General features: G+C 44.8%; 1 protein-coding gene across 10 annotated transcripts in view; it reads right to left on the bottom strand.

The window, feature by feature from the left end:
* PARP4 (poly(ADP-ribose) polymerase family member 4) overlaps positions 1 to 12,855 on the bottom strand; it is a 124,530-nt gene that overhangs the window by 61,283 nt on the left and 50,392 nt on the right. For all 10 annotated transcript variants that reach the window (XM_053307714.1, XM_053307719.1, XM_053307715.1 and 7 more), the window contains exons 17-25: positions 11,989 to 12,075; positions 10,867 to 11,031; positions 10,574 to 10,620; positions 10,166 to 10,247; positions 8,869 to 9,006; positions 6,038 to 6,233; positions 3,349 to 3,419; positions 1,901 to 2,088; positions 31 to 130 (exon numbers count right to left, since the gene is read on the bottom strand). In XM_053307714.1, the coding sequence (XP_053163689.1) occupies positions 31 to 130; positions 1,901 to 2,088; positions 3,349 to 3,419; positions 6,038 to 6,233; positions 8,869 to 9,006; positions 10,166 to 10,247; positions 10,574 to 10,620; positions 10,867 to 11,031; positions 11,989 to 12,075 (1,074 nt within the window). The remainder of the gene's footprint in view (positions 1 to 30; positions 131 to 1,900; positions 2,089 to 3,348; positions 3,420 to 6,037; positions 6,234 to 8,868; positions 9,007 to 10,165; positions 10,248 to 10,573; positions 10,621 to 10,866; positions 11,032 to 11,988; positions 12,076 to 12,855) is intronic.

Genomic DNA, 12,855 nt, shown 5'->3' with positions numbered 1-12,855 from the left:
TAGAAAAACAATACACAAATAAATACTTACCTTTCTCTTCCAATTGTACTTTGATTTTACATCAAAATATTCAAAGGCTCCAGCTCCATATTGGGATAAAGATCTCAGCATGTGACGATTAGCTGTGGGGCTAATATAATTTGAAAAGCTTTTAAATAAGTTGAAAGTTCTAAATGTTTTTAAAAGTTACAGCAGAAAATCAAACCGAGAAGCCTGAATTCACCCTGTGCATACTTAATTTGACTACAGATGATAACCAATAAAGCTGTCCTTACTATTTTTAGTGGAAGCTTGGCAAAACTAGCCTAGACATTTGGGAGGAACCATAACTCAATAGCAGAGCATATGCTCTACATGTATAAAGTATACATATATAGTCACAAGTTCAGTCACCATAATTTCCAGTTAAAATGATCTCAAGGAGCAGGGCTAGGAAAGACTAGGAGAGATGATGCCAGTAAAAATGGCTGAGCTAGATGGACCAATGATCTGATTCTGTATAAGGCAGCTTTATATGTTGTCACATGAGAGAACTAACCCAAACAGTGCATACATGCATGTACGCACATGTGAGTGTGCACACGTGCGTACACACACACACACACACACACACACACTCACCCACCAGGCTGTCTCCAAAACTGGGAAGCCCCAAAATCCAAGTTTGAAAGCAGTGTGAAAACATACAATGGCCCAGTTCAGAAGTAATGAGCCTCAGAGTCATGGGTTTGTGTACTCCCCCATCCATTCTCCTCTTCCTCTGGATGCAAGAGGAGGAGACTTAACCCTTTCCCTTTCAGTTTGACCACAGATTCCCATTATATACATAAGACCAGGACCAAACTGTGATAAAACCATGTTTGTTATCTAACTGTGGTTTTCCACTGTTTCCCAAGTTCATACATAATGGGAAGCTGTGGTTCCCCAAGTTCATACGTAACGGGAAACTGTGGTTTAATCAAGAGTTAAAGAGGAAGCTTTTATTCTCTTCCTTTCATGTGTACAGTATTCAAAGGCTTGTTCTCATAGCAAGAAAGCATTATTTTCCCATTACTTATGAATTGAGTCTATGAAAGTAATTTCCTTACATTGCAGCTCCTCTCCATCTTGCCACATCAAAAATGGGTTTTATACTTCCATAGCATTATATTTTACAGGACAAAGGCACATACACAAAACTAAACTGAAATAAATTAGCCTTCAAAAACATAATAAATAAGGAGTGGCACACCTAGGTCCAAAATCAGCCTGGACCTGAAGGGCCACCCCCACCCCCTGGCTGCGAGGACCCCACTTAAGTTGCTTTAAAAAACCAAACCTGCTGCTGCCACCCTACCAATGCTCCTGCCTGGCCTCCAAATGTTCTGGGGGACCTCACCAGAGCCCCACCGCTGCCCTGCACTCGCCCTACCCCGCGGCCACTGCCCTGCCAATATTTGCCATTTGCGTGGCCAGGGGGTGAGCCGAGCATAGGAGGCAGTGGCGGACGCAGTGGCTGGTGGGCCTTTCTGTCCAGGCTTTCTACAGTGCAGCCAGACAAAGGCCCACCAGCTGCTGCACCCGCCGCCACCTCCACATGGAGAGGCCTGCTACACTCAGCTCGCCGCCACCCCCCCAGCCACACAAATGGCAAATATCGGTGTGGTGGGGCTCTGGGAAGGCCCCCCAGAACATTTGGAGGCCCCCAGGAGGCAGGAAGCCACAGGCCAGATCCCAAAGGTTCGTGGCTAAAAGCACCTCTGTAAATAAGATGGCTGACAATTGGCTGGATGCTAGAAATATCCCACATTTCCAGGTGAGGAACTGTCCCATGGAAGAGCCAGTCCTACAGACTGGCATATTAAATGTGCTTTACAATTTTCCCTGAACCCCAAACCAGTATCATTCAATCTGCACTTACCCAACTCCACATGCAAATATCCTGGTGTGCTGTGCATTTTCCTTCACCATCTGCAAGGTGAGGCCTTCATTCTGAATATGTCCATCAGATATAAGAAGAATGTTGCGCCTGCCTTTAGAAGTGTATAGCAAATTCAAGTAACGTAGAGTCTTCCATAAATCAGAGTATCCCATTGTGGCTTTAGCAGACTAAGCATTAAAAAAAGAAAGAAAAAAGAATAAAGCTAACAATAAAGGGTATTTTTAGATGGCTGATATCAACCAAATATCATTGTGTTGCTTTTAGCCAACTGGTGACCAATTCTGCATAACGGTGGCCAATCACTCCCTTGAGTTTTGTCCATTAACTTTCCAAATGAACATGTCATTGTGTCGCCCTCTCTCAGCCTCTCCTTCCTCACAGGGTTGTTGTGAGGATAAAATGGACGGGGAAACCACTACATATAGCTCCCTGAACTCTTTGAAGGAAGGGTGGGATGAAAGTGTAGTAAATAAAATGCAGCAGAATAAAATTGTCAGATTAGGTCTAACAATTTGAGTTGTGCAAATCACTCTACATCTTGAGTACTAGTAAATCCTCTTAATTCCTACAGATCTAAGTGTACCGTTCATATGGGGCTGCTGAGCACCAAGGCAGACTGCTGGCCCATCTGTCTCAGGACTGTCTACCATGACTGGCATCAGTTCTCCAAAATCTCATGCAGAGGTCACTCTCAATACTGCTATCCAACATTTTAAAAAGTGGAAATGCCAAGGATTGAACCAGGAACCTTTTAAATGCATAACTTGTTCTCTATCATTGAGCTATGGGTCCTCCTTTGGGATGGAGTGGAGAGCAGACAACATCAACAAGGACATGAAAAGAATGGTCAGGAGACACCATTACTCCAGTACCTGCTTAACTGGTATTTTAAAGCTATAATGTGCATTAACCTTAAACCAAGAGGGCCTAGGATTTTACTCTAAAGAGGGCTATAATGGAAATGTGCTTCTATTCTTGACATGAATTGTTTCCTTCAAAGGTTTTATGTTCCAGGGCATGGTCTGAAGGCCTAGACTGCAGCTTTGCTGAGGTTAAGCAAGTCAGTACCTGGATGGGAGAACAAGCACTAGAAACCTGATGTATGCTGCCTTGAGTCTCACACACACAATGTAGGATGGGATATACATGAAATAATAGAAACCAGTTACACACACATAGACCACACACATACACACACACACACACACACACACACAATGTAGGATGGGATATAAATGAAATGATATAAACCATCTTAAAATGCAGCACAGAATTGTTGCAAAGGAATAAATACACAGTTAAACATGTAAGTTAATAAAGACAGTTTTGTCTTTTAAGATAGCAAATGTTATGCGATGAAGATGCTTATGGGTCCTGGCACACTGCAAAAACACTCACAGACGCACAAAATATTATTATTTACTAACCTTAACAAACGCCTTCAGAGCTGCGCAATCTGTGGTGAAGTCGTCAGGACTGGAAGGAAATTCTATGAAATCTATATAGAAAAACAGAACTTTCTTAAAAAACCAAAATAAAATAGATCAGTTAATGTTTTAATTAGAGTTGTCACCTGACTAAAGAAATGTCTATCACTTAATTTTATAAATTTTGGTCAATTAATTGATTCAGTTTAGATAATTCTATATCTAATAGTTATGAGGAAAAATGCTCTCTGTATTTAGAAACAATGCACACTGGCTGACATCCTGACTAACAAAGTACATGGGCTTTGAGCCGCTGAGGGCAGCCGTGGATCCCTCGCACAACTCCCTCAGCTGCCTAGCATGCACACTGTTGTGCAAAGCGCCCTCATACTTCTGAGTTCTGCCTGCGCTTTGGAAGTGCTCCAGAAGATCAGAAACACATTGCTGAGGGTCAGTTTGTACAGAGTGTGACTGGAGTGCATGGAGTGCCTGGCAGTGGTGCTCTTTGGATCGGACTTCCGGGATGAAGTCTGGTCCTCAGCACCGGAAGGGGGCCTCTACAAATGTCCTGGGGAGCCTCCCTGCAGTCGTGCTGATCTCTTTCTTGAGTGCCACCATGTGCACGGCTGGGGGATGGGGCGAGAGCCAAGTGGGCCTGATCTGTGATGTCACGGGCTTGCGGCGCTTGAGACTCATATTGTGCAGGAGTGGCTTGCCCGTGCTCAAGCTTCTAGCAGGCCCGGACAGGCAGGCGGGACCAGTGGCTTAGCTGCCGCTGCCACCACAGAGAACACATGCTTGGCTCTCACCCCCCACCCCCACCCCTTGGCAGCACACATGGTGGCACATACAAAAGAGACCAGCATGGCAGGAGGTGGCAGGGGAGGCCCCCAGGAGAGCTGGAAGCTCCCCAGGGACAGGAGAGGGATGGGCACGCAGCAAAATGCAGGTTTGTTTTTTAAAAAGGCTTCCAGTTTCCCCTAAAGGGGGGGGGGCTCATGGGGGAAGGGGTGCCTCCAAAGTCCTTTAGGTCTGGGCTCCCAAAATCCCTAGGTGTGCCACTGGTGCTCGGAAGTATATGGGCTCCTGCGCTACAGTGCACATGCTAGAAGATTGAGGGAGTTCCGTGAAGGCTCCCACTGTGTGCCTGCAGAAGCTCAAATTACATGTGCTTTGTTAGTCAGGATGTCAGCCATCAATCTCAGCAGGGCTTACTGACAAAGAAATCTGCAGAAACGGAGCATACAGCCTGCTTGGAAGCATCTGGTATGATGCTTTGCCCTGGCAGTGAGTGGGCTAAGTGTCCACTTTCCTTGCTGAGCTGAGTGCTCTGGAAAGTGAGGTGAGGACCAACAATAGTGTTGGCATAAGAAAGAGCTCTGAGCCTAGATTCAATCCTGTCTCTCCATCCTACTGCTCACAAGCAAAGAAAAGAAAGGGAGATGGCAGGCATCATTTTAGAAAGTAGCGGGAGAGAATAGGAAAACTTCCAAATTGGTGTCCCGTTAATTTGGGGCATGTTTAAAATTGAAAAAAAAGTCTTAATTGATTAACTGACTACACAGCATTTATTTAAGTTGATTAACTGATGAGGCACATTTCAATCAGTGGCATGAGACTGAAAGGCACAGACATGTCAACAAGAAAATACTTAAAGCAGCCTTTCCTTCTAACAGCAAGAGGTAGAGTTTACTACAAAACTGCAATGTATCTTATACTGCTTTCAATATTTTCAAAAAGGCACTTGAGGGTTCCATAATATACAATTTACTTAAATTTAATTGACTTTAAACCAGATGATTCATATGAAAATCTTTAGTCAGTGGAAACAGTCAGTGATTGTGTATGTCTGATTTATTATTATTATTTTAACTACCAAAATACAGTTATGCCCTTGATTTAATTGTTCCACTGTATTCTAATGGTCAGATAATAATAATTTTACAGCTATACTAGCTGGGCCGGGAGCAAAGCATCTGCGCCTCTAGTTTTCCCTGCCCGCTCGCTACCGTTTTCTTCCCCATCTGCCTGCCGCTGCTTTCTTCCCCACTCCGCCCGCTGCTTTCTCCATCCACTGTCACCGCTTTCCCCCCCACCCGCCGCCTTCTCCCTGCCCCCGCCAGCCACCACGCCAGCCACCAGCAGCCACCACTTTCTCCCTGTCCACCACCGCCATTTTCTCCCCGCCCGCTGCCGTTTTGTTTCCCGCCTCGCCCGCCTGTTCGCCACCACCACTTTCCTCTCCCCCTGCCAACAGCTCACTAGCAAACTCTTGTGAGAGCTGCTACGCATGGGATTAGCGAAAGGTACACCTTAGAGAAATATACAGAGAGATGTTTTTAATTCAGCTTTAATTAGAGATACACATATCAGGTGGTATATAAATATGATAAATAAATTCATATATGCTTATATTAAACATCGTATTGTGCAGCAGTTTAGCAACACTAGTTTGCCTGAAGATGGAGTCCTTAACATTTTTAGAGCATTATCAGAAATAGTCAGCCAAAGGAACAAAATTTTATTATTGTTCTGTTTATTTGCCAAGTTAGCCTTGTACCTTAGGATGATCCAATGAGGACTCTAAAACCAACCACGCAGTGGAGAGACCCCATGGAAATGTATTACAGAGAATGGGAAAGGGAAAGATAGGCAGTTCCACAAAAGGGAAGGAAAAAAACCCTCTTACTTGTGCCAAACTTGATAACGCTTAGCCGTGTTGTAGAATGACATGAGTCTAGAGCACATAATGCAATCTGTTTAGCTTGCTGGATTTCTGAACCTGCCATGGAATTGGAGCAATCTAAGCAGATAACAGTTTCTCCACTGGTGCTTAGAGGGTCAAGTGGTGCTGCAAATTCTGGCTGAAATATAAGCATGCATGCCTAAAATAAAGGAGATGAAGAACATTAGCAAAGCAGACAATCCTTGATTACTGAGGTTTCAGGTAGACAGCCACAATGAGGGAACATCTGCGCCTCTAGTTCTCCCCCCTCCTCCCCCCGGTTTCCCCTCTGTTCTCAGCCCCCTCCCCACTGCCGCCGTTGTTTTCATTCCCTGCCTGCCTGGCACCTCAGCCGTTTTCTTTCCCCTCCAACCGTCTGCCCACTGCCGCCATTTTCTTTCCCCGACCACCATCTTCTTCCCTGCCTACCCACTTGCTGCTATTTTCTCCCCCACCCCATTTTCTTTCCCCCCTCACCCACAAGCCTGTTCACCGGCGCTAGTACTTTCCTCTCCCCCTGCTGGCAGCTCATTCACAAACTCTCGTGAGAGCTGCCACGCATGGGATTAGCCACGGGTATGCCGTAGAGAAATAGATAGAGAGAGAGAGAGAGAGAGAGAGAGAGAGAGAGAGAGAGAGAGAGAGAGAGATATTCTACTGATTGTTTTGAGACTGACTATTGCCCAGACAGTGACCATTTACCAGTTACTCTCACTTTGAAAGCCCTGGAACAGTATATAAGGGCAGCAAATATATTCTACCCCAATGATTTGGGTGAAGTTAGGCCTGCCAAGATAAAAGTGGACAGAGGCAGTAGATGGGTCTATTACTGAGATATTCAGGTCTGACAGACTTCAACAGATTCATAAGGTTGTACTTTCAGCAGAGAATTATGTGGCTCTCTTCCATTACAATTCTATCCATTATGAAGGAGTTCTCAAACTAGAGTTACCATAATGTTGTTGGACTTCAAACCCCATCACCCCCAGCCTCCTTCCTTTTTCTTCTAATAAAGATGATTTTAAAAGTATTTGAGTAGCCTGCAAAAAAATTAATAGGAATTCTGTAATGCAGGGGTTCCCAGCCTTGGGTTCCCAAGTGATGTTGGACTTCAACTTCCATAGTCCCCAGCTATGGTCATTGTGGTTGGGGATTATGGGAGCTGAAGTCCAGCATTACCTAGGGACCCAAGATTGAGAACCCCTGCATTATAGAATTCCAATTTATTTATTTTTGCAAGCTACTCAAATACTTTAAAAATCAGCTTTCTTACCAAAAAAAGAAGAAGAAGAAGAAGAGGCAGAATGAGAAAGAGGAAGTGAGCAAGAGAGAAGCACTGAGACACTAAGCATTTATGGGGACATACAGCAGCATCTGCTTTACATGCAGAAGGTCCCAGGTTCAATCCCTGGCATCTGCAGGTAGGGCTGGGAAACACTCCTGCCTGAAATCTTGGAGATGGAGAAGCTGCTGCTAGTCAGTACAGACAATACTGAGCTACATGGACCAAGGGTCTGACTTGGTATAGGGCAGCTTCCTAGGTTCCCCTCTGCAAGCAGAGGAAAACACTGATGCACCATCAATCCTCCAGGCTTTCCAGCAATAACAGCAGCTAAGGAGTGTTGACTGATTTTGGGGTAGCCCAGGGAGTACCCTTCTATGTGATTGTGCTAAGTATATGGGACTGTGGGGTCACGTTCTCCTTTTTAGATGCTGCAGTTCATGGGCACATGAACTTTTCACCTGCCTGGGTTTAGCAAGACCCACAGCCGGCCGCTCAGCCTGATCAAAGCATGGGCAAAGTGCCTCAAGGTCAGAATAGCTAAGATTGAATCGGACGTGCCCACCCCTCTGTCAAGGTCTGGCCAGCTGCTAAGGAAGTTCACGAAGCAAGCGGAGCTGCTGAAATCGGACACGGCTTGGCTGAATGCTGTCGGCAAGGATGATTGATGAACGTTGATTCTCAGCAATGAGTAGGAAGATGGAGATGTGATTTATAGAGCAAGCCGAGAGCTCCCAGCTGGTAGGAATTCACGGCTTGTCAGCCCTCAGCAAGAGGCGTTTGCTCCTCCTAACAGCCTCTAATTGCGTTCTACATCTCGTGATCCTGCGCTGTTGGGGAGTCATTGGTGTTTCATTAAATTGCTCTTCTTCGCATTGGTCCCCCACGCCTTCTGCTGACTCAGGTTGCTGTGCCTGCTCTAAATCGTTATTTGGATCTACCACAGCTGTTTCCTGAACGCTGACAGCCGGGCTCTGCCCCTCAGACACTCCTGAATCGGCAGGAAACTTGACAGCTTCCCCTTCCTCCTCGCTGTCGGAGATCGAGGGCGTGACACCCTCTCTCTTTCACAAGATAAGGTAGTAGCTGGTGAGCAGACTCCATTTCAAAGGGCAAATGGATCAAGGGAAGAAACACTCCCTTCCACAAGAGATAACAATGGACCACTACTCGAGAGGCACACAGATAAGTGGTGCATTTCCTAACCCATTCTAAATTAACAATTTAGCTGGCAAAGACTCGGGGAAATGAGTGCATCAAAACTGGGGATGTGTGGTCTTGTATACCTAGGGCTGGCCTGCTCAATTCCCCCCCCACAGCTGTTTTTGGACTACAACTCCCATAATCCTTGGCTAATGGCCACTGTGGTGAGGGATTATGGGAGCTGTAAGCCAACATTTGCAGGAGGGCCAAAGTTGAGCAGCCCTGACCTAGTGGCATCCTGTTCTCGTTCTCTCTCTCTCTCTCTCTGTATGTGATGGTCAGTTGTTAGCTTATCAATGGGAAAAATTACCTCGCTCTCTTTCTCTGGATGCTTTTCTACCCACATTCTGGGCAAATGTTCATTACCAATCAGGATTTCTATTGCAAAACCACTAATGTCCAAGGAACTGTTCTCCACAGTACGGACCACAGCTTTACAATCTGTTTTCTGAATTGAAGAAGCAGGGGAGAGGAGAGAAAAATATGTATTAGTTGCTGCAGAAACACCCATGTTATTTGCAACCTGATTGTACAAGCTGAGATGAGTTTTTGATCTGACAGATGAATCTAGTTCTGTATAATGACAGGCATTCTTGCCAGTGCGAGAGTAGTGCCGTGCAAGAGTATGCCTGTGGTGAGACTGCAGTGGGGAGAATAACTTATTGATAACTGCACCATGCAACATCCTATGGGCTTTTCAAGTTGCCTTTTATATGTTTTTTTATATGTTTTTTTGCCCAGAGACAAAAGTTTGGGCTGTATATAAGTTTAAAAAATAAATAATAAAATAATAAATAAATAAAAATGTTAGGCTTGTTCACACTAACATTTTGTGGTGGGTAGGAACTCAGGCAAGATGTTATCCCATTTACAACACACAAGCATCAATCACTCTTAGCTGGGCTCTGCAAACCCACTAAGCAGAAAACATGACTGCCAAGGGGTCTGGTGCTACAGTTGTCAGCTGCAAGCCCAGCCCCTCCACAGAAGGTCCTCCCAGGGCCCCTATGCCTTCCCAGCATGCTTAGTATTGCCAGCAGACTGAAAAAGCATCCTGACATCAGCTGCCACCCTCCCATTGGCCATGGAGGAGCAGGAGGAGGATGAAGCCCTGCCAAAGCTGCTTTGGCTTCAGAGCACAGTATGCTTTGGAGGCTAGTGTAATCCTTACTGATGGTCAGTTTGGCCACAGCTCTCTATGATTGCCATGCGTGCGTTGGTAGAAGCAGAAGTGGGTTCTCACAATTAAAGGATCAGGGTAGGAGGGCTCTCCTCTCTTTCACTCTCATTAAAAACCTGGGTACAAAAGCTGCAAAACCCTTCCAGAAGCAACCTGGGCTGGGGGAAAATGCATGAGTTTGGACGATCATGCAAATCTGGGTAGCCCACCTCCAACCCTAGTTTTAACGGCCATGTGTACCAGCCTATTGTATGCCACCCTGAAGATGTGGAAAAGGCAAGTTATTAAAATAAGCATACACACCACAAGCTTGTACAAATGTGAACAATGCCTCTTAAAAGAGGAAATTTAACTTTGGTCACATTCTTCTCAATCATGGCTATCCTCACCCCATCCAGAAAAACAGACACCAGGAACGTTAACTTACCTTTATTTCAAGCTGATGAGTCCAGCTGCTAATGTGTTTAATTATGAAGGGCATCTCAACAGACATTTCTAAAGAGAATTCACTGTCAAGAGAAAGTGAAACCACACATTGTGTAACAGGATTTTGTCTTCAAAAACCAGCAGAAAAATGGGTAAGAAAACATATATTCCAAAGACAGGTAAGTATGCTGCTACTGCATTAATTATGCTTTTTGTTACAGTTTAAGCTAGACAGAAGGCTAAGTCTACAATCCTAGGCATCCAAGGAAGCAAGTCCCATTGAACTGACTGCATGATAAGAGGCATATGTGCAAGCATAGATTTTATTCTGTCCAATTTTTAGGTGTGTATTTAGACTAGTCCGGATGTCTGCCCTTGTTTCTATTATATATTAATTAAAGATACTTACCCTGGCTTTGTTCCTACTTGCTTAATGGAAACTGTCCTTACTGATTCCTAGTTAAAAACCAAAACCAAAACAGAAGCTATTTATGTGCACAACAAAGTATACAAAGTATAAAGCTGTAGTGGATAATAGAATTCATGTTAGCAAATCAACAATAGTAACAAACATGGTAAAGGATAGTTCTCCTTCCCCTTTCTTTTACTGATCTTACCAGCCCTTACTGTGTGAAGGGCCAGAGAGATTTTGGGGTTGTTGACATTATATAAAGGAATATTTTATCATTTAAATACACTAACCTGTGTGTTTTCATTTAATGCTTTGTCCTGTTGCCAAGGTGCCACAGCAGCAGGCAGGTGAAAGGAAAGGCAACCATTTTCATAACGGAGCTCCGTAATGTAGGTGATTTTGATTAGGACCTTAGTTGAAGGTGGCAGGTTCCCAACAGAAACAGTAAAAATATCCTATGGAACCACAAATGCACATTTTTAAACAAGCAATACTGCTGCCTAATTAATAGTATATGTGAGGTTAGTGCTCAGAAAACTGATAATCTGCATGATGCATGCAAGACAGGATAATCAGGAACTTCTGCAGAATTACAGAAAACTGAAAACCTTTAGCAGTAACTCACTAGGCCCTTTCTCGTGATCTGTGAGAAGGGCTTGAAGGGGCAAGGGGAGGAGGGCTTGAAGAGCTTACCTCCCCTGCAGACGATCCTCTACATGTTGCTGAGTTGCCAAATCGGCCACCCAGACAATTGCTGGCTTCTGCCAGTAGCTCTGAGGGGCAGGGTGCGGGGACGCATCACCCCGCCCCCGGAGCTCCCATAACGCACCGTGCAAGTGCGTGGTGCATTATGGGGATCCCCCCTCCCATCCCCTCAGCCAGCCAGAAGCCCTACTGTCTGCCAGTACTAGCTGGGGCTGGCAGACGATCAGTAAAGCAGGGTTGGGAGAGCACTCGCTTGCCTAACCCCGTTTAAGAGGGTGGCTCCAGAGGCGGGTTTGCTGCTGAAGCACCAACAGGATCGGGCATGATCCCGGCAGTACACACACGCACGCAAATCCAGGCTGGGCTTCCTTAGCCCGGTTTTGCCTGCGCATGTGAATAGCTTCACTGTGATATCCTAATCCCGCCCAGAGACATAAGTTTGAGCGGGGTATAAATTTGATAGATAGATAGATAGATAGATAGATAGATAGATAGATAGATAGATAGATAGATAGATAGATAGATAATTGAGCTCTATCCAGGCTCAGCTGCTTCTAGTTTCTCAACAGAGAAATATATCAACCACATTTACATCTACAGATTATACCTTTCAATTAAGATACTTGTCTTGTTTCAGAAAAAGAAATGGAGCCCAACCCTATGTTGGAGCTCAAAAAATGTATGATAAACCATCATGCTTCTCTTACAGGGGCATCCTGATCCATCAAATAAGCTCCATCTCCTCGACTGACAGCTTCTCTGTATTCTTGGTGTGCCTTTTCCTTTTCTTTAACCTGTTGAAATGGTTTCAAAATTAGTATCAAAATTAGTATTTCATTATTTTTGAAAAAGTAATCTTCATTCCAGTTCCACAACAGATCAGAGATCTGGGAGCTCAGGGGAGATGGGGATTTGGCAGGACAATATAGGCTACCAGTTTATTAAAATTGTTGTTTATGTTTATGAAGGGACACTAGCTCTTTAAGGAGAGAGAAGGCCAGACTAGATTGCTCTACTGGTGTGAGCAAGTGACATTTAATTCCTTACTGGGAGAAGATGGAACAAAGTTCCCCCTGAAATGTTGTTATGTCGCTCTTTGTGGGTATTATCCATCCATTCATCAAATTTGTAGACCGCCCCAAACTTCTGGGTGGTTTACGAGAGACAAGGTATGCAGTTCAAACCATCAGAAACAACACACATGCTGGAAATTCCATCACCCTCCCGTTATTCTGTGACTGGCATCAACATCTGGTACAGTTGGACAGCTGACTGTGGCTCTTGAATTGCTGAAGGGCCCACCAAACTAACTCCTAAAGCCCTATTCACTCTCCTAGAGCTTTGAAGGCTAATGAAGGACAGTGTGACTTAAGGATAATGGAAACAATGTAAACATTGAAGAAGTGAGTGACCAGCACACACTTGTTGGGGAACACACACGTTTCTTACTTGGGGAAGGCCCCATGCGGGTCTGTTGCTCAAGGGTCCGTGACAATCTAGAGCCATTCCTTACACATCCTATTTCTGCCTTCTGCCCCTGCATCATCTTACTACGACGACGACAAAGAATATTT

The sequence above is a fragment of the Hemicordylus capensis genome, chromosome 3 (genome assembly GCF_027244095.1).
Source record: "Hemicordylus capensis ecotype Gifberg chromosome 3, rHemCap1.1.pri, whole genome shotgun sequence".
NCBI lineage: Eukaryota > Metazoa > Chordata > Lepidosauria > Squamata > Cordylidae > Hemicordylus > Hemicordylus capensis.
Note: the sequence above shows the minus strand (reverse complement) of the source record. Positions and strands in the feature narration are given on the sequence as shown.